The following is a 21,787-nucleotide window of genomic DNA, read 5'->3' as shown; positions in this document are numbered from 1 at the left end:
GGCTCAGTTCACATTTAAAGGCCAATCTACGCAACTCTTGCCTTTTGAAACCATAAGTGAACCGAAACATAGCCATCCTGCAAAAGTTCTCATTTTTCTGAATTTTGCAACACAGTTTTCCAGCCAAGTTGTGCACCTTCACTAGGGTATTAGAATCTAAAAGAATATAAAAATGCATTATATTAGGGGAAATTGCTTTGCAAAAAAATTGTGTACATTAGGGAAAAATGGATACAAAGATGAGTAGAGAAATTCGCAATAAATGCAAATAAATTTCATGAGGGGACACACACACACACACACACTGCCAACTGAAAAATGAGAAACAAAGATATACACCAAAATTGACATATTCACCCATCCCTAATAGCAAGTGACTAAACCACTCTATTGTTGTTGTGGTGGTGGTGGTGGTGGTGATGTTATGACTTCCTTAATCTTAGTTGCACAAGGAGTACTTTTCTTACTCTGTGGTAAGAAAGAAATACACTCTGTACATGCTCAGCATCTTCCGCTCCTCTCACATCACTTCTCATTTCCTGCAAGGGCTCTGGAAACAAGGTTCGGGTCTTAGGCCTAGTTAAAATTAAGCCCTGTTTAAAATGGATCTAAAATGGACAGCGAGTAAGACTAAAGCTTGCCAGGAACAAAAGCCATCATCACAGAAAAGTTCTTCCCCCCATTCTCAGATGGGAAATGCACTCTGCACATGTTTACAGATACCTTTGTCTTGCTTATTATGTCAGATGTTCCTAATTGAGCTGAGGGGGCATGATTTACTACATGTCTTCTAATGCTAACATTTGGAGAGGGGCGGAATGAAGGTGTACTTCTTTAAGCCAAGTCTGTGCTAAAGTGGCTGGTTTTCCTGCCTTGTGCTTTTGGAAAGACAAATATATCATATGCTCCAACATTCTAGGACATTTTAGTGATTTCTGCCTGGACACTGTTTCCGACTTCCATATTCCGACTATGTCCAGGAAATTCAGAAGGTTTGGCAACCCTATTACACCCACCCACCCACCCACCCACAACCACACCACCCATCTGACTGGGTTGCCACAGCCACTCTAGGCAGCTTCCAACATATATATAAAAAATACAGTCATACCTCGGGTTGAAGTAGCTTCAAGTTAAGTATTTTCGGATTGCGCTCTGCAGCGACCCAGAAGTAACAGAGCGCGTTCCTTCCGGCTTTCGCCACTCACGCATGCACAGATGCTCAAAATGATGTCATGCGCATGCGTGGAAGCAGCAAAACATGACCTGCGCACGTGCAGACACACAGTCACATGTTATGTTTACTTCAGGATGCAAACAGGGCTCTGGAACGGATCCTATTCGTATCCAGAGGTACCACTGTAATAAAACTTGAAACATTTTTTAAAACTCCCCTATACAAAGCTACCTTCAGATGTCTTCTAAAGGCTGCATAATTGCTTATCTCCTTGGTTCGGGGGCCGCATAACTCCATGCCCTTTGATAAAATTAAGGACATCCTACCATACCCGCCAACATTTCTCCAATGAAAATAGGGACGTCCTAAGGCAAAGCTGGACATTCTAGGATCAAATCAGAAACCGTGACAGCTTCTCTAAATCTGAGGCTGTCCCTGGATAATAGGGACACTTGGTGGGGCAGATGTATATCTCTCCCTTTGCATTGCCAGCTTAAAAAATTTCAGTTGAACTACCTCAAATTTTGGGGAGAAGGGACAGCTAAGAACACAGTCAGTGAATTACCATAGTCATTTTTCAAATGTATTTCTTATTGTTACTTATTAAAAATATAAACAGACTGCTACTCACTCAGGTTCCATGGTGTGTTTTTAGGAAATGTAACGTAACAGTGAAATGTTACTTTCACAATTCTGTTTTGAAATCACATTTTTGTTCATATCAGGGAGAAATTGCATGGAAGCCTATTCTTTCTTTTTAAGAGTGTGTTAAAACTGTCCATTTTTATTTTTGACCCCTGATCCAAAACATGCTTCCACTCCCAATATGGATCACAGGGCCGTGTGCCAATTTTCTTCTGAAAATAACATCTGACAGCTATTTCCCCCTGAAGGTGATGCCTGTTGCAAGCTGAATCTTCAGAAGCAAATGGTGGGGGGTGGGGGGTGGACATGATCCTGGGTGAGAAAAAAATGTGGGGCTTTAACCCAGGTTGAATCACTCTCCATGCTACCCAAGTGCCAACCTTGGTGATGCTGCCATTCTGTTTAGAAGTCAAAATTGATGGGTTCAAAAGTAATCAGGTGTCTACTGGGTCTGGAGCTTTCTCTAGCAAACAATAATATTCTTGTAATTCAAATCAAGATCAATTAGGAGTCGATTTGTGCACAAATGCATTGAGCATGGCTAACTCAAGGGCTGACTTCCTGTCTTTTCCCCAAGTGACTGGTTTGGTGCCACCAAGTAGGAATTCCCCTGTGCTCAGTGGGTTGCCTCAAACTCAGAGCAGGCCACTGGAATTAACAGGCCTGTTGTTGTTGTTTAGTTGTTTAGCTGTTTAGCTGTTTAGCTGTTTAGTCGTTTAGTCGTTTAGTCGTTTAGTCGTTTAGTCGTTTAGTCGTTTAGTCATGTCCAACTCTTCATGACCCCATGGACCAGAGAATGCCAGGCACTCCTGTCTTCCACTGCCTCCCACAGTTTGGTCAAACTCATGCTGGTAGCTTCGAGAACACTGTCCAACCATCTCGTCCTCTGTCGTCCCCTTCTCCTTGTGCCCTCCATCTTTCCCAAAATCAGGGTCTTTTCCAGGGAATCTTCTCTTCTCATGAGGTGGCCAAAGTATTGTCAATGCCTCTTCTTTCAGCAGGACTAGCAATGAATACATGGGGCATATATTGAGCCCATGATAGTCTCCTAAGGCCACCATTCCCAAAGAAACGCTTTCTAGGGAATAAATCCCATGGAAACAGAGGGATTTAATTCCAATCGTGCACACATGCCCTCCCTCCCAGGGCTATCTGCTCAAATACAGCGGCAACACGTAGCTAATGAATGTAATAAATGTATTATTACTGGTAGCAGAATGTCATCCAAAATTAACAATTTCCAAATAATATATATGGCAGTCCATAACCAAAGAGTAGTCAACGTAATGAGTTACTGGCAAGGAAGACCACGACGCAGGCAGGATGCCTTTCAATGTCCAAGAAGTATTGTAGTGGGTGCTCCAATGTAACGAATTCAATAGCAATCAGCAAACAAGCAGAGCAGTATAACTGGATTGGATCAACTGTTTCGAAGATGAATCTTCGTCAGCAAGTAATTTTTTAGAATATCCATACAGTTTAAAAGTTCTTACATTGGTTTTATCAGCATCCGTTAGCTACACTGGTTCATGAGCTCTGATCCACAAGTATTATATTTACCTGTATGGATTTTCTAAAAATCACTTGTGTTCCTCGCCAGTAACTCATTACGTTGACTACTCTTTGGTTATGGACTGACATATGTATTATTTGGATATTGTTAATTTTGGATGACATTCTGCTACCAATACAGTGGTACCTTGGGATACATACGCTTCAGGTTACAGACGCTTCAGGTTACAGATTCTGCTAACCCAGAAATAGTACCTTGGGTTAAGAACTTTGCTTCAGGATGAGAACAGAAATCATGCTCCAGCGGCGCGGTGGCAGTGGGAGGCCCCATTAGCTAAAGTGGTGCTTCAGGTTAAGAACAGTTTCAGGTTAAGAACGGACCTCCGGAACGAATTAAGTACTTAACCTGAGGTACCACTGTACATTTATTACATTCATTAGCTATGTGTTGCAGCTGTATTTGAGCAGATATCTCTGTATTGCAACACAGGGGCTTGTTTTTCTTCCTCCCAGGGTGGCAAACGACAAAATCACAAAACAATGCATACATTAAAAACATTTTTTTTAAGCTACCTAAACTAAAGTACCCATGGATGGGAGGAGGGAAGTCTGAGATTCAGAAGAACTCTGTGTAATTTTTATTATTTGTGATTATGTGTGTGAACGAATTTGTAAAATCAAATAAAAAATATTTTAATTTTTTTCAAAAAAAAATTTAGAGCCATTAAACATGTAGAAACATCAAAGCACAGCCATATGTCCTCATAACTAATAATTTCAAGGTTGCCAAGAACAGTAGCTTTCATCTATGAAAGGCCTGGCTGAAAATGAATGTACACCAGAGAGGGTGTTCCACAAATGTGGAAGCAATACCAAGAAGGCCCTGCCATAGGGTCAGTATCGACTGAGAGCCAGGGTGGTGTAGTGGTTAAGGGCGGTAGTCTCATAATCTGGGGAACCGGGTTCGCATCTCTGCTCCTCCACATGCAGCTGCTGGGTGACCTTGGGCTAGTCACACTTCTCTGAAGTCTCTCAGCCCCACTCACCTCACAGAGTGTTTGTTGTGGGGGAAGAAGGGAAAGGAGAATGTTAGCTGCTTTGAGACTCCTTAGGGTAGTGATAAAGTGGGATATCAAATCCAAACTCTTCTTCTTCTTCTTCTCCTTCTTCTTCAGCAACAGCAGGGCTGGATCCTCTCCTATGTAAAGAACACCCTGCATTTAGAAAACTATCGCTACAAGGAGTGAAATAGGGCTAGAACCTTTCTACCTGATGTGGCCAGTGTTGCTGTTGTTTAAACTTTGCGGGGAGGTTGTTTTTCCAAGTGGGCACATTAAAAAATGACACCCCTCCATTTGCAGCTTCAAGTGGGTACTGTTCACCCCACCCCCCCAATCAGGATGCAACCATCTCCTTCTGCACACAGCAGACCAAGCCAGACCACAAGTTAGGCATAGAGGGCTTTGAAGTGGTCCATAGATGTAATCAGTCGTGCCTTCCACCCCCACCCAAAAAAGGAATGCTTGGTGTATCTTTTTCGCTTCGGAGCTTCCATGAAATCAGCTTTTCAAAACTGTCACAAAACAGCACAGCTCGGTCTGCCAGCTTCTAGTGGGATGAGGATAAAGCAAATGAGATTTTAAGCGCCTGTCAAAATTGGAAGCTCCTCTCTCATGAGGGAGGGAGGGAGGGAGTTTGCAAGAGCTGCTGGTGGGAAAGCACTGAGCATGGCTGAGATTGCTTCTTGACGCAGCCCAGCTCCACAGCCAAGCAAACACAGGGCCCCGTGGACTGGGATTTTATTTTATTTTTTATCCCCATGCCAAGAGCACAAATATGCTTGCAGAAGACAGAAATGTGATTGAGTTCGCCATGACCACTTTCCAAGGGTGCTCCCCCCCCCCCCCGGAAGGTTTGGCTGGTGCCTTCATTATACACCTTTAGGAGCCACGTGAAAATGTTCCTCTTCTTTGGCTGATTGACATTTGATGACCTTTTAAATGTGTTGTAGGAGGAGGGATTATTGGTTTGTTCTTATTTTTATTATGTATTCTGTGGTCTTTATATTGTAATTTTCATGTTGCAAACTGCCCTGAGATCTACAGGTATAGGGTGGTACAGAGGTACCTCGGGTTACAGACGCTTCAGGTTACAGACTCTGCTAACCCAGAAATATTACCTCGGGTTAAGAACTTTGCTTCAGGATGGGAACAGAAATCGGGCTCTGGCGGCGCGGCGGCAGCAGGAGGCCCCATTAGCTAAAGTGGTGCTTCAGGTTAAGAACAGTTTCAGGTTAAGAACAGACCTCCGGAACGAATTAAGTACTTAACCTGAGGTACCACTGTATACAAATTTCAACAACAACAACTTCCATTACCTTATGTGGTAATATCCAGTGGTGGTTTTTCCATTCCTTTGTTGAACCAGTGACAATTATTATTATTATTATTATTATTATTATTATTATTATTATTAAACAATAATTTAATTTCTCTACTGCTTACCACACAGAGCAAACCAGTTTAGGGAGCAGAGGGCAGCTGAGCAGGTTAGCTTAAGGAATGCAGGGCAGATGGGGAAGTACAGGGTGAGTTGCTTTAGAGAGTGCAGGGCAAGCCAACTTAACTTAGGGTTAGTTTAGGGAGGGCAGGGTGGGCCACAGAGCACATAAAACTCTGCCCTCCAACACCACTGCTGCTTGAGGCATATGCCTTACTCTGTATAAAGGTAGGGATGGCCCTACACACTCTTGGCAAGCTTCCCTCCACCATCCTGCAGTCCCGAGTCATGAGCCCATATGACCTTGAAGGCAAGTCCTCATTTGTCATATCCAGACACATGCAAATCCCACCCACCCCCCTCAATCCCCACAAGGACATCATTTTTGCAACGGCTTCTCCACTTCCTCCCCACCCACTATAGTCCTTCAGCCAGTTTCCTGAGCCCTGCACGATCTGGCGAGGTCAGCTCTGGGATAGACAGTCTAGAGACGGGCGTATCGGACCACCTGCTTCTGTTAATAAGTTTATAACCAGTAAAATCCTACAGACTGGGGGTGGGGGGTGGGGTGGAGAGTTGTGGAGGGATTTAGAAATGTCAGAAGACGGATAATCACGTTAACCCTTAATATGTTTGACTTACTAGTGGAGTGCAAGGAAAATGATTTCAGCGAGGACTCCAACTCTCCCCCTCCCTTAATATTATAGAATCAGATGTGGAGTTATTATAGACTCATTCTCCTGAATGGAAAGGATTTATGAAGGGCAGGCTTGCATCATGTTCAGTGATTCAATTCTCACATAATACCAAACCATGATTTGGCACTTGCGATGGTTCAGAACCCAAACCTTTGCCTGTTGAAAATACTTCAGTCCTTCTGGTGACTTTCCAGCGTCTCTTCAGCTGGGATAAAGCAATGGCTGCTCCTTTCAGAATTGTTCCCCTACTGAAAAGAAAAGAAAAAAGTCATGCAGAGCTCCTACATGAGAGCAAGTATTCATCTGTTGAGTTGGTGTTTTTTTTAAAGGAACTGTAAATAAGGGCTTTTGTCAATGTCTGTCTTAAAATGTGGTGTCCATAACTGGACATGGTACTCCAGATGCAAATTGGCTAGTGCAAAATAGAGTGGGGCTATTACAGGATGGATTTGCATTCAGTTTAGCTGGATCCCCACTCACACCCAGTGATTTGTGCTGAAGTAGATGTCAGAATGTACGGTTCTCTCCCATTTAGATATACGGTTTTATCTCAGAACTGCTGTAACCTGTTTAACCATTCACCATATTTTGTAGAAGGGAAAAGAAATCCTCACTTTTCCAGCCTGTCCTTTGTTTTGTTTTGTTTTGTTTTGTTTTGTTTTGTTTTGTTTTCAGTGATGTCAGCCAGTAGTCAAATGTAATTAGCTCCACAGCACATTTTATCACACCCCATTTTCTTCAGGTTACCTGATCGTCTGGAATCACCAGTGTGACTCCTCTAGGAAGCATTACTCTAATCCACAATTGCATTCATTTGCTCCTGGTGATGTCACCACAGTCAAACGTGATTGGTTCCATGATGACATCATCAAATCCATCGAATGGTTTCTTGATGGAACCATTTCCTTTGGAACCATTTTCCTGGTTCTTTCTCTTTGCCTCTGATATTTCTGAGATAAAGTTCGTACTCTGAAATGCCTGCTGTACTTTGTGAAAGATTGGAGGGCCACATTCTTAAGAGGGGTGACATTGAAGGACTTCAAAGACATTGGTGGGTGGAGGAGATGCCCTTTGACTGTATATCCAGGGGAACTGAATACAAAAAATGTGCATGATAGGAAAAAAATGCAGTAAAATTTTGATGCTTTTTTGCAATATAAAAAGAAAGAAAGAAAGTGAATTTAAGAAGGAAAAAAAATGAGACACTGATATTGACAGTTTCATCCATCTCATCCTTTGGTTGAGCCCTGCACGGGCAACTGATCTTCAGAGGGCTCAGCCTATTGCAACAGCTACTTGCTCAAGGGATTCTTTACTCCTTTTGCCCACAAAGCTGCTTCCTGCTATCTACTGCTATCTGCACTAAGCACACCTCTGTGGTGCATGGCCTTTCTCCCCCGTTGCTATGGCTACAGCCATTTTGCATCATCCAGCTCTCTAATCACCCTATTCCAGCACACAGTGGGCCCTTGATCAGATTAGGTGGCCGACTCAGCAGAGGGGGAAACAGGATGAGATGACGTAGCTCTTTGGCAGCTGAGGATTTAACTCTCTGTGGGAGACAGAGACTAAGGAATGGCAGCAGTAGGGGGAAATGGAGTCCTTCCATGGATGGTGCCCAGAAGGTTGCCTAGAAGAGAAGGATGAGGGGGGAGACAACATTTATTCAGTTCACATTTAACAGGTAGTCTGCATCACTCACATTTCCCCAGATTGTGCAAACCAAAAAAAGTTATCTTTTGAAACTGGAACTTCTCTGAATTTTTCAATGCAGCCAAGTAATGTGCAGGAAAACACATTTGCATCTATTAAGTGAAAATAATTTGCACAAATGCATTATGTTAGAGGAAATTGCTTTATAAAAATGTGTCAATTAGGTAAAACTGAATACAAAAATTTGACTATTGGGATAAATTTACACTAAAATGCAGATGAATTTCCATGAGCCCCCCCCCCCCCCGTACCAGAAGGGAACGTGACTTCTAAAGAGTTGTTTTCATCAAGACTGCTGCAGTATAGGAAAGAGCTAAACTCCTGTTGTCTACCTGCTGCTTCCCTGATTATGACGATGCTATACAGTATAGATAGATATAGGCTTCTAAGTGGTTTATAAGATCAATTGTAAAATCCATGCATAGTTAAAACACACAATAAACCATTCAATCAAAGCATTAAAACAGTAGTAATTTTAAAAATACAAGAAATTATGCCAGTTTAAAAGCATAGCAATTAAAATAGTGAAAAATAATTAGAACAATAGGACCAGAAGGTCATGTTCGGGGGAATGCTTGCCTAAACAGGTGTGTCTCCAAGAGCCGGTGGAATGCCAATGCAGATGGGATTTCTCATATTTCAGGAGGGAGGGCATTCCACAACACTGATGCCACCAGGTAAAAAGCCTGCCTCCACGTAACCACAAGCTTATAATGATCAGTCTCCCTCTCTTTGAAAAAACTACTGCACATAAGGTGCATTGAGTACCACATCTAGGGCTCTGAACCGGCGGCTGTTGGAGCTCATTTGCAAACAGACATTTATTTGCTATCTCACAGCTTTTGTTTTATGCAGCCAAAAGTCACTGTCTCATCCCAAATCCTCTAATGCACCAGTGACCTTGTAGACCTCAATATTCAGAATAATGATCAGAGAAAAATAAATAGGCCACCATCCTGCCCCTTATATAGCTGCATTAGGGCATGGCTCAGATTTTTACGTTGTCAGCAGATCCCTTGAAACACAAGACCAAATTAGGCCCGGCTGGGCATTATGAAAAACAAACAAATATGAAATGCAGCCAGGAAAGGCCATCCATTTGATAGGAACAATGATAGGCGGTATTTGGGGGTTATGTAATCCTTTTCGTGCGGGCCATTTTCCAGTCAAAATTGCCTTTCCTCCAGCCATTTTCCTATCCAGATGTGGGGAAAATGCACAGGAACAATGAGAGATTTTGATTAGAAAAACACAATGTTGATAATGGGTCACTCATCATCCACATCAACTCTAGTTCACCATCAGCTTAAAAAAAAATACTATTTTTTTGTCATTTGTGGACTAGTTTCTCAGTTGGAACATTATAGGTTTGAGCAGAGGTGACTAACCATTTCAACCTGATGGCTGCATTCACTTCTTGCCAACTCCCTGGTGGCTGAATGCCAGTGGTGGGTGTGCCCAACCCACACTCTCACATGCTCACACACAGGAATCTGGTATTTACATAGCCAGATAGTCCCCCTCCCCACTTCCTGCAGATCAGCTGATGAGGATGGATGGGGGAACGGATTCTTGCATCTCTCTGCTCATCAAAGGGAGAGTGGTCATTTGCATCTCCAGTGTAACATGCAAATCCTAAACTGTGGTTCATCTTAGCTATGGTTTGTTGGAAAAGCCAGCTTCCGAAACCATGGTTTGTTAAAGTGTTTTATTGACGCTCAGGTGATACAGAAAAGCACTTCCAAATCGCAGCATGGCAAATGTTTGTGTAAGGCATATTGTATGGAAATGGTGGTGTTGAAGCCTAATCAGTATGCACAACAGCTGGGTTGGTATTGAATGTTCAGTCTTGGATTACACCCACTCCATTCAATCTGTGAGACTACCTTAACAGGCATGGCTTCCTGCACAGACTCCAGAGAGCTGTGGTTTGTTAAGAGTCCTGACAGCTGTTAGGAGACTCCTAGTCCTCCTCAGAGATCTACAGTTCCCAGAGTTCTCTGGGAAGAAGCAGGATTGACTGTTAGACCACTCTTCGAATTGTAGTTCTGTGGAGGGGGATAGGAGTCCATACCGTCCAACCTTTGGAGACCCCCAAACCAGCATGTGCGTCTTCCGGTTATATGATGTCATGTCTGGGCAGCAACAAATCCGTCCAGAGGGTCCCTTGTTGTGGCAGGGGACTTTAATCAGGCCTGCCTGAAGACAGTCTTTCCTTTAGGGCTCCCTCCATTTGTCTGTGTGTCTCCAAATCTTGGGTTCCACCCCTTGGTCTGCTGATACCTCCCTGCGGTGTGTGTGAATTCTGGGCAAACTTCCAGGGGCCACTTGGCATGGGTGGGAGGGGCCAGAAATAAAAGTGGGCAGCGCAATAAATGCAAATTTTACCTTTGCACAGTAGGCTAGGTACTCAACACACACACAAACAAACACACACCTCTGTCCTCCATCCAGGCGAGAGAGAAGCCTCACCAGAGTTCAAGGACAAATCCCTGCCAGGCAAAAGAATTCAGGGGTCAAAGGAGGACCAGTGAGAATCATGGCTTAGGGAGAGGGTGTGTAGCCCAGATAGAGTTCTGGGGCCAGATAGAGATGTTTCGAGGGCCACATTTGGTTCCCAAGTCTGAGGTTCCCCACCACAGTTATATAGGGCAGCAAAAGGAACGGGGTGACGTCAAAGAGAAATTCGGCAACAAGTTATTACAATGAGGGGCTTTCCATGGATCTCAACATACCCTGAGCAACATCAAGGTTACCTGACTTCATTTGAGCGGCGTCCTTCCCTTGCTGCCTGTTCCAAACCAGGGCACCTGGCAAACAATAAAAACACATCAGAATAATTACTCTGCTGCTCTAATTATGCGTGAGCAACGATGATTTAAGAGCAAGGGGAGGGAACGTCCAGAGGATTTATTTCAGTCTAATTGAATTGTTTTGCCCCCTCTCTTCTGCCGAATCCCTCTGCGATAGGCCGAGGCTGTAAAAGCCTTGCGTAAGCTTTAATCTTAAGAGAGCGATGGTTTCCCAGTGATCTGTGTTAATGTTTGGGGTGGACCTGACGTGCCGTGGGGATGGTCACATGAGCCGTTCCCCATCTCCGCCACTTTTTGCCGGATCTCGGCCAAAGCAGAACGCTTACGGGCCAGGCAGCGGACTGGACATCTCCGGCACGCAAGATGCCAGCCATTTCGGTCCTCTACAAGGGAGCTGTCATTATTAGCAGGTAACGGCTCAGAAACAGGGCTTGAAGGGGGGTCAGGCAAGCGCCGGCACATCATTGGGTCATGTAGAGAACTTGAGGGACACACGTAAGAAAGCAGGCTCCCCCTGTGGCTCCATGGCAGAGCCTCCGCTTTGCATGCAGAGGGTCCCAGGTTCAGTCGGACTGCCTCAGTGGGACAGACGGGAAGCAGGGCTTCCTCCATCAGCTTTGCTGAAAGCCAGGCTTCACCAGGCACTTCCTACCCCTGAACTGTGCCAGCTGGTCATTATAAGAAAACATGTTTAAGAATTGGTTCTTTTTTTTCTCCTCTTCCCTCCCTGTCCTTTGCCCCTTGTGTGCTGTGGTTGGTGGGTTATTGTTGTTGTTTTTAGCTTGTAACCCTACAGGCAGAGGCTGCCTTGTTTTAATTGATTGTATATAAGCCGCTGTGGGAACTTTCCTAACTCAAGAGCAGGATACAAATGCTCTAAATAAACACATAACGTCAAATTTGTTCTCCATCTCTAGGACTCTGTTTAGTGCTAGGGCTGATTGGGGTGGTAGTCCAAAACATTGGGGGGTCATGAGGGTAGTCTAGGCTGTTCTAGAAGGACCATAGGCCTGATGCAGTATAACAATTATTCTCTTTAGAATCAGGATGCCCCTGGTGTCCACAAACAGTTTCCTTTTCATCATGGTTTCTGCTTTCAGGACACTAATGGGACCATACGGAATGGATCGGACTGTCCATTGCATTGACTTCTATGACTGCGCCAATGGGCTGGGTGAGTGTGTCTTTTTCTGGTGTCTGTAGTATTGTGGAGGGGTGAAAAAAGGGGACTGAGAAGGGGTCTGGAGCTTTGAAGGGTGCTTTCCCTGTTTTACTTTGCTTTCCAGAAGTCCCCAATGCCAAGATTCACTTTATCTGCTGCAGGCAGTCTATTGCTACTTGTCCGTCTGTGGTGAAACATTACGAAGGCTACCTTAAATTAACATTTTGTTAAAGTTGACGCCTATGATTGTTTGACACCCTTTTTGTACAGCAGGACTGAGACAGTTCAGGCCTGGAGGTTGAATGTGGTCCTCACAACTCTGCCTTAATCACAGCCCCTCCCCAAACCACCACCCCCCCGTCTCTGGCCCTGCTCCCTGCCCTCTATCAGCGCATTTGCAGTGATGCCTCTTGCTTGCCTGGATGGAAGATAGAGACTTGTGGGTGTGCAGAAAACTCTGGGTTGTATGTGGCTGGCATGTAGCTTACTGAAGTTGCACCCATCACCCTGGCAACGTTTGCCTCTGGCCCTGCCCACCAAGGGCATGTGGTACCCAAGGGGATGTGACCCTTTGGCTGGAAACTGCCCCCCCATCCCTGTTAAACAGCATTGTAAAACACCAGACATCCTTGCTTCTTGCATTATGACTATCCATTACAGCCTTTCTCAATCTGTGGGTCCCCAGATGTTGTTAAACTACAACTCCCATCACCCCTCGCTAGCAAGGCCAGAGCTCAGGGATGATGGGAGTTGTAGTTCAACAACATCTGGGGACCCCAGTTTGAGAACCGCTGATGCATTACCAGTGGCAGAAGAAGGGGGTGCGGTGGGTGTGGGCCACCCCGGGTGTCATCACTGGGGGGGGTGTGACAAAAATATGAGTTTTTTGTTTATGGGCTCACGAAATTTTTTAGTTCAGTCAAGAAATGTAACGAAACACGGCTGGTACTGGGTGCTACACCATGGCACTTACCCACACGGCCTGCAGTGTGCCTGAGCCACACATCTCTACTGGGAGTGACCTGGTGGCTTGGGCGCCTACAGACCCCGCGCTGCCTGAAACGGCAGTGTGGGGCTTATGTCTGCTCACCACCTCTCCCTCAGCTGCCCTACAGCTGAGGGGGAGGCGGTGGAGAGGCTCCACGCAGTGCGCCCCACCGCCATGGCTGGCTCACCCTGCCCCTGGCTGCAGGACACATGCGCCGCACCGGGCATCCAAGTGACTAGCTACGCCGCTGTCCATTACCCAAACATGGTGGAGGAATCGACTGGGTTTAGGAGCAGAGCCGTGGTGTAAACATGTATGGAGACTGGCTATATCTGAGAAAGTAACTCATAATGTAATGGAGCTGAAAGGAAAGGGGTGTGTGTGTATTTGGTGGCAGTTTATTTTATAAACTACTGGAAAGCATTTATGTGTTATCAGCCACATCACTGCAAATGTGGATGTCATGACTATGCATACTTGTGAATAATTTAGTTGGAGAAGGTGATCTCACTGGGGATGGGTGTTTTCATACAATGTTTTTGAACAACGTAGGATAATTTTGTATAAAAACTACAGGGTATCATAAAGACATGAATACTTTTTCAGTCACTGGCAAGCTTGGGAGGAGGGCAGGCTTTGTTTGTGCTATTGCTTATGTTTACACCTAATTTGTCTAGTTATATATTTGTGGAAGCCAGTAAAAATTGCTTTAAAATGAAACATCCTAGAAATTCCTCCAGAGGAAGGACCAAAGCTCCATGGCAGAGCATCTGCCTTGCCTGCAGAAGCTCCCAGGTTCAATCCTTCGCATCTCCAGGTAGGGTTGGGAATGTTCTTTGCCTGAGACTCTTGGGAGAAACTGCCAGCAGACAATAGTGAGCTAGATGGACCAATGACCTGACTCAGTGTGAAGCAGCTTCCGATGTTGCACTGCATTATGGCTTTGTAGTCTTGGATGCCTTCTGGTCCTGGACAAAGGGAAGGCACACCACTTGAGGGTCAGCAGCATCTCCTGTCCTCAGCACTGGTTCATTCTTGGAGATGCTAGGGCAGGTGAAGGAGATGTCAGAAGAATCAGCATCTCCAGGTAGGGCTGGAAATGATCCCTGCCTGACACACCTGAGAAGCACTGCCAGTCAGTTAAAACAAATACTGAATTAAATAGGCCAGTGCTCTGGCTCAGTATATATTAAGACACTTCCTTATATTTCTGCGCTTCTATGTTTTGAGCAGTGTCAATGACGACATGCCAAAGTCTGGAAGTAGTGCACCCTGACTACTGGGCATGGTGCTGTCATTCACACAACCACTCACTCTTGGCACGGCACTTTTAAAACACACACTGAGTTTAAAACATAGTTGCTGTGTCCACAGACTTGTAGGACAGAGCAGGATATTATATCTACTCTCTGTTGTGCAGAGTGCAGCTGGTAATCTGGAATTAACTCCCTGAACCTAAATTCCACGAGTGTCTTAGAGATCTGCGCTGATCATTTAATTGGAAATTAGTTACCATAGAGAGGTGCCGGTTAAACAATGTTTTTTTCTGAAAAGCTGAGATCCAATTATCCTAACCTTCATCTTCTTAGATCTAAGCTTAACTTCATTTCACCTATAGCCAAATCCTCACCCCAGGCGAAGGAAAAGATGCTACAGAGACTGGAAAGCAAAACAAAGAGATTAAGCCAAATGTAATTAAATATAGTTGTCTTAGTCACAGATCTGGGTTGCTGTTCCAGAGTGCAAGACGACAATTCTAGTGCATGAAATAAACAGAACAAAATATTGTGTTGTGTGTGTATGTGTTGCAATTGCATGCAAGCAATGGAGGTAAATGGCAAAACCTGGAATTGAGCACAGCATTTTGGAAATCTCAGTTCTATTTTTATTTTTTAAGTTTCTAGTCTTTATAAGTGTGCAAGCAGCAGCTGCTGAAATATTAAGTGGGAAGGGATGGGTGACTAAGGACCACTTGGCACGTTATGATAGTTGTGGAAATGCCAGGGTTGCACTAGCCTAGTCCTATAGAAAATATGCACCTTGCAAGCATCATGCACTTCTCACAGCTGTGCATTTCCATCTTTAAAATACAGGTGTGCACACAGACCTGGAAACTCCACCGGGCTTGTCCCAATATATAAAGAGAAGGTGGTATCCCACTAACTCATTCCATCCATGCAAGGATTTATGCTTGCACCATGGAATTTCCCCTCTTCCTCCTTCTCCAGTGAGTCCCCTAAATCTGTTGTGGGAGTTCCCCAACCCTCCAGAGCAGATCTGGGAAGAGGATGGTAGAGGTTCCACTGTACAAGGGTAAAGCCTTGTGCTGACATAATGCGCACTGCCTTGGATACAACTCTGACTGTTGTTGCTCTATATACCCATTGGTCTGCAAACGTCATTCAGGTGCTCTGCAGGCACTCCACTCACCTCCTGGCAGTTCAGCATGCTGCTGCCATCGTAGTTGCTGGGCTGCAGTGTGCACAGGACAGGTGCCCCCCTGGGGAATGCTGCTTCTGCCACCGGTAGCCAAATATGTAGCCAGCCTGAGTTTCCCACTGCCCTTCTACCAACGCATCATCTGGAAAGGCAAACCTCAAAAAGGGTGGTGGTGAGCGGAGCTATTAATGTCAAGCTCTCCCTTCGTGGGAAACCTCCTTGCTTTCCTGGCCTGAAATCCCTGAAGTCTCCCCTTTCCCCACAGCTGGGAGAGTGCCCAGTTTAGAGGATGAGAAGGTGGAGTTGCCACCGCAGGCTTTTCCCATGCAGTGGTGAGGCCAAGCAGCTCATAGGCCAGCTGCTGCTGCTGTTACAATGCCTTGAAGGGCAAGGGACATGGCTGGTACCCTCCTGGCCCTGGGCCACATTGCTATGGCGATCTCCCACCAGATGACCAGAATGGAAGAGGAGTACCAGCAGCATCCTGGCAAATTGCAGAACATGGGTGACGTAGACCAGCTTGCCCTGCCAGGGCTGCTCAGTTGGGTGGAAGATGCTGGGTGTGGCCAGCCAACCAGGGAAGGAGAGCAGGGGGAACCAGCATTCCAGCTGCCCTTCACTAAGTCCCATCAAATGGCTCTGGCTCCACACCCTCTTCCTTGAGGACATCCCTTTCCTTTCCTTTCCCACAGGCTTCCTTCCTTTCCTGTGAAAATGGGTGTTTGTGCAAAGGGGGTACAGAACAGAGGGGAAGGATGCATGGATATGGGCGCAAAGGTGAAAATGGGGGTGCCAAGTGGAGCATCAGAACGGAAGAGAGAAGCGGCTTCAGAAAGTGAAACTTAGTGCTTACATTGGGTGGGAGGGAGAAGTTCTGGGGCACTGTTTCCCAAAATGGGGTGTGCCACCCATTGGGGGGGGGCACTGGAATTACCTAGGGGGACATTAAGAGGCAACCGGGTGGCAAGAGGCACTGGAAGTGTAACTGACTAACCGACTTTGAGTGGCTGGCATCACTGAATGAAGTTCATCAATTTGGTTGACTTAATTAGATTAGATAGTTTTAATTGGAATTTGAATAAATGTGCAATTGATAGTATGTTTGTTGTTTTTGCATTATTATCTTTCTTAATGGGTTGTGCAAACTGCTATTCTGAGTAATTTTTTTTAAGGAACCAAGGGGGAAGTGGTTGAAGAAAGTTTGGGAGCCACCACTCTAGGGGGTGAATATGGGGAAAATAGCAGGGACGCGGGTGGTGCTGTGGGTCAAACCACAGAGCCTAGGACTTGCCGATCAGAAGGTTGGCGGTTCGAATCTCCACGATGGGGTGAGCTCCCGTTGCTCGGTCCCTGCTCCTGCCCACCTAGCAGTTCAAAAGCACGGCAAAGTGCAAGGAGATAAATAGGTACCACTCTGGCAGGAAGGTAAACGGCGTTTCCGTGCGCTGCTCTGGTTTTGCCAGAAGTGGCTTAGTCATGCTGGCCACATGATCCGGAAGTGGTACGCCAGCTCCCTCGGCCAATAAAGTGAGATGAGTGCTGCAACCCGAGTCGACTACTCGACCTAATGTTCAGGGGTCCCTTTACCTTTACCTTTAGCAGGGTGTTGGCAAGTGGGGTGAGCAAGGGGCTCTGTTGTGTGTGTTTGTGTTTCCATCATTTCAGTTCAAAATTGGGCTATTGCAGAGTAAAGGAAGATAGCAGACAAAGCAGACCCTTCCTAATGTGTAAATGGGAAGGGTTGTAGTTCAGTGGTATATCATCTGATTTGCGTTCCCCAGTTCAATCCACAACAACTAGGAGAGAGCCATACCTGAAATTCTGGAGAGCAGCTGCCAGTCAGTATAGGAGGGTCTTGTTGGCTCACCCTGTGGGAACGCCCTCCCATCAGATATCAAACAGATAAATAACTTTACGAAGACACCTGAAGGCAGCTCTGTATAGGGAAGCTTTTAATGGCTGATGTTTTATTGTGTTTTTAACATTTTGTTGGGAGCCACCCAGAGGGGCTGGGGCAGCCCAGTCATATCTGTGGCATAAAAATAATAAAATTATTATTGTTATTGAACACAACCAAGCTAGGTGAACCAGGAGTCTTGACTCCAGGTGAGTTCTTTCCTAGGTGGCTCAGACTGAAACTTTCTGTACCCCAACAAGAGCAATTCAATAAGCATGTTCCTATATTTGTTAGGCGTGAGAAGATCAGTTGCTTTGATCTTGGCTTCGCAGAATGCCTCCAAGCAAAGCATGTTTGTCAATGGGGTGGATTCCTTGCTTCAGTTGCCTCTCGTGCTGTGTGTGTTGTGTGTGGTTGTAATAGACAGATGCTCAGTGTCTGTGGGCTTCCTCCCGTCTGTTAACACATCTATTTGTGTCTTGGATTGAGAGCAAGGAAGTCTGATCTCGCTGGCTCTCACTGACTGGCTGATTTGTTAATTAAAACCAGCATTCATAATCCCACAGCCTTCAGCCCAGACTCCAAGAAATTAGAATTTAATGAGCCTTTGATAAATTGCATTTTTGCCCTTTTCCTGCCAGGCATTTCTGTGTCAAATCTCATGTTTTTAGTTTATCCTTTCACCAACAGAGATCTCAGGGCAGCTTACACATCCAAACAATCAGAACCACAAATTCCACATTAAATAGTAAAATATAAAACAAAATTTAAAAAAAAAAAAACCAGTAGAGAGTTCATTTCATTGAAACAGTCCAATTGGTTAAAAAAAAAAAAAATCACCAGAAATTCTAAATGACCAAAAGCCAAGTTGTGTCAGTTGTACCCAAAGGCTGAGGATGTACCATATGCTTAAAGCACATTTTTATTGCTGCAAGAGGGGAGGGGGGATGTACTTGTTACCCAGAGTGAGTCAACAATCAATCCCTCTTCAGAAGGAACTCTGGGAATTGTAGCTCTGTGAGGGGAAGAGGGGTCTGCTGACAGTTCTCAGCATCCTTAACACAGTTCCCATAATACTTTGAGGGAAGACATGGCTGTTTAAAGTGGGATCATGGTGCTTTAAATGTATGGTGTGAATGTGGTCTCAGTTTGTCATTTTTCTCATTGTTCTGTTCTCCACATTTCCACATCAGTTTGTGAATCTTTTTTTAAAATTCCTAATCAAAATTCAGCACTTTAGTGTAGATTTCTCCTAATACACATTGTTGTATGTGATTTTGCCTAATATACACATTTGTGCAAAGAAGCTTTCTCTGATATACTGATTTTCTGCATGTTATTTTCATGATTATGTGCATTTTTATGTACACACGCATTTTGGTATGCAGTATTTGAGCACAGTTGTGCTGCAAAATTCAGAGACGATTGAATTTGAAAAGATGCATATTGTTTTTGAAAGTTTTGAAAGCTGTTTTAAAATGTGAACCAAACCAAATTTCTACTCCATCCATAATTCTAGTCATGACAGCGGATTCTGGGTAAGGGTTTGGATTTGGGTTATCATGAGGCAAGCAAAGTTCTATCTCCCAGGAGCACCCTGGAGAGCTCCACACGGAGCTGAGACTGGAAATTTCACATGCATGTTTCAGCCGCTTTTTTGCCTGATTCTGAACTAGAGTTCTCTTTCGGATTTAGCACCAGTCCTTATATATTACCGCCAGAGGGCACTGTGGGTGTGCAACAACAGACACTTGAAAAATTGTTTGCAGGAAGGGATCCTCTTCCTATTATTTGTGCTCAATCAGTCGCCCTTGGCTACGTGTTTGTGTTTAATAAGGATGAGATGTGACTATCTGCCACGCTTTCTGATAGGATTGCATGAGAAAGAGGTGAGAGCCAGCCAAGAAAACTGAAACTGGAAGAATTTGCCTTACTCTTCATTATGCATGAATTTACATTTTTCAAAATCCTATTTGGCTCTGGGTTTCCTGACCTTTTGGGAGCTGGGGGCACATTTGGAACTGTGCGGTAGGCACCACAATATACCCATTTCACAGAAGGAACACTGGCAATGCTGAGAATGCCTTTCCCTTAAACAAGCACACAGAAACACCTACACATACCCTGAAACCAATAAAATGTAGACAAAAGAAGAAACAGGCAACTCTTCCCAAGCAACTCCCTGAAACGAAAACAAAAAACACACCTCAGTTGTTGTTTTTAACTAAAAATTGGGAGGGGCAGGAAGCCTTAAAGGGCACCAAGGAAGATGCCTGCCCACTTACCATGTTGGAGACCCCATATCTAATTGGGTTCTAACACGGGTACAATTAATCTGAATTCAAGTGACTGATGCATTACTGAGCCCCTTGAGGAAGGATATTTAATATTGTGTGAACATACGCAAAGATTAAGAAATACTGAATTTCTCTATTGACAGATATTAAAAGAGTTATTGGGCATGACTTTACCAAAAGTCCATAAGGACATGAGAAGAGCCTGCTGAATCCGGCCAGTGTCCCATTCCTGCTTGCTCTTTCATTCATTCATTGCATCTATATCACATCCTTTTCTCTCAGGAACTCAAAGTGGCCTATAAGGCTCTCCCCCCTCCCCCCGCCGCCCATTTCATCCCCACAACAATCCTGTGAGGTTGGTTAGGGGCTGGCTCCAAGGTCACCCAGTGAACCTCATGGATGAGTGGGGATTTCAATCCTTGTCTCCTGGATCCTAACCACTCTAACCATTACAGCACACTTCATCCAGTATGATGAAGTAAACCACAGAAATCAATGGACATGACTAGCCTACACCTATTAATTTAAATGAGACTACTCTGAGTGAAAGGGACGCAGGTGGCGCTGTGGGTTAAACCACAGAGCCTAGGACTTGCTGATCAGAAGTTCGAATCCCCGCGACGGGGTGAGCTCCCGTTGCTTGGTCCCTGCTCCTGCCAACCTAGCAGTTCGAAAGCACATCAAAGTGCAAGTAGATAAATAGGTACTGCTTCAGCGGGAAGGTAAACGGCATTTCCGTGCACTGCTCTGGTTCGCCAGAAGCAGCTTAGTCATGCTGGCCACATGACCCAGAAGCTGTACGCCGGCTCCCTCAGCCAAGAAAGCGAGATGAGTGCCGCAACCCCAGAGTCGGCCACAACTGGACCTAATGGTCAGGGGTCCCTTTACCTTTTTACTCTGAGTGAAATTTAGATGGCTGCAGCCCCCTGTTTTTATAAAGCTATTTTACCATTTTTATTATGCTATTTGATACTGTTTTATGTTATTTTTATATACCGCGGAGGGATAAAAACCATTTATGTGGTTTAGCTTTTAAATAAATAAACAGCAATCAAAACTGACCTATTTTCCTTCCTCTCCCTCCCCAATGAACTTTTCACCCCAGCTGTTTTTGGCTTGGAATCCTCCTCAGCTGTGCACTAGAAATACAGCGTACAGGCATTCTGTGTCACAACAGAGATGTTGTGGCACTAGGCATTCTGGGCAGGTATCCAGCACATGCCCCAAGCAAGGCATAAGAGACAGAAGACTTTGAGCAAAGCGAGGACATGTAAAAGGGTACAGTTTGATTTGCAGAACTGTGTTTGCCTTGAAATCTTCCTATCCCTTGGGCTTGAAGCAGTGTGCATCTCTAAGGTACTACTGGGCATTTTTTTTTATTATTCCAGTTCATTAGGATTAGGAAGACTGCAATCCTATGCACAGTTTTCTGGGAGTATCAGTTGTGTTACTTCCAACCCAATAGGTTCATCTTGCGAATCACACTGATCTATAACAAAGCTTCCCTGATGGAGTTCCATATCCTCAAGGACACTATTGAGGTTGCTCACTTCACTCTCATTCTCTATACCTCAAGTGGAATATATGGATTTCAGTGGTAAGGACTGATACATAAGGACCTAAGAAGAAGAAGCTGGATTAGGCCAGTGGCCCCTCAGGTCCAGCATTCTGTTCCAACAGGACCTGAGCACAACAGCCATTCTTACCACTTGCAACGCCAGGCAAATGAAATTCAGAAGCATTACTGCATCTAACAGTGGGGGGAAAGAACATGGTCATGATGGCTAGTATCCATTGTCATAGCCTTACCCTCCATGACTCTGTCTCATACTCTTTAAAGCCATCCATGTCAGTGGCCCTTGCTCCTTCTGGGGGGAAAGAGCTCCATAGTCCAGCTATGCTCTGTGTGAAGAAGTCCTCCCTTCCCCCACCCCCTGTCCTGAATCT

The 21,787-nt window shown here is 44.9% G+C and overlaps 1 protein-coding gene across 2 annotated transcripts in view; it reads left to right on the top strand.

The window, feature by feature from the left end:
* The window catches only part of LOC310830977 (syntaxin-binding protein 4-like), a 60,365-nt gene that overhangs the window by 9,410 nt on the left and 29,168 nt on the right, over positions 1–21,787 (top strand). The window contains exons 1-2 of one of the 2 annotated variants that reach the window (XM_083710845.1): positions 11,406–11,467; positions 12,158–12,231. In XM_083710845.1, coding sequence (XP_083566971.1) covers positions 11,421–11,467; positions 12,158–12,231 — 121 coding nt within the window. In that variant the 5' untranslated portion in view covers positions 11,406–11,420. Of the gene's footprint in view, positions 1–11,405; positions 11,468–12,157; positions 12,232–21,787 lie in introns of those variants that run through there. The other variant, XM_083710844.1, reaches the window with a different exon arrangement.

Source organism: Podarcis gaigeae (assembly GCF_964106915.1).
Source record: "Podarcis gaigeae genome assembly, chromosome: 14".
NCBI lineage: Eukaryota > Metazoa > Chordata > Lepidosauria > Squamata > Lacertidae > Podarcis > Podarcis gaigeae.
The sequence above is the reverse complement of the archived record's forward strand: the minus strand, read 5'-3'. Positions and strand labels throughout refer to the sequence as shown.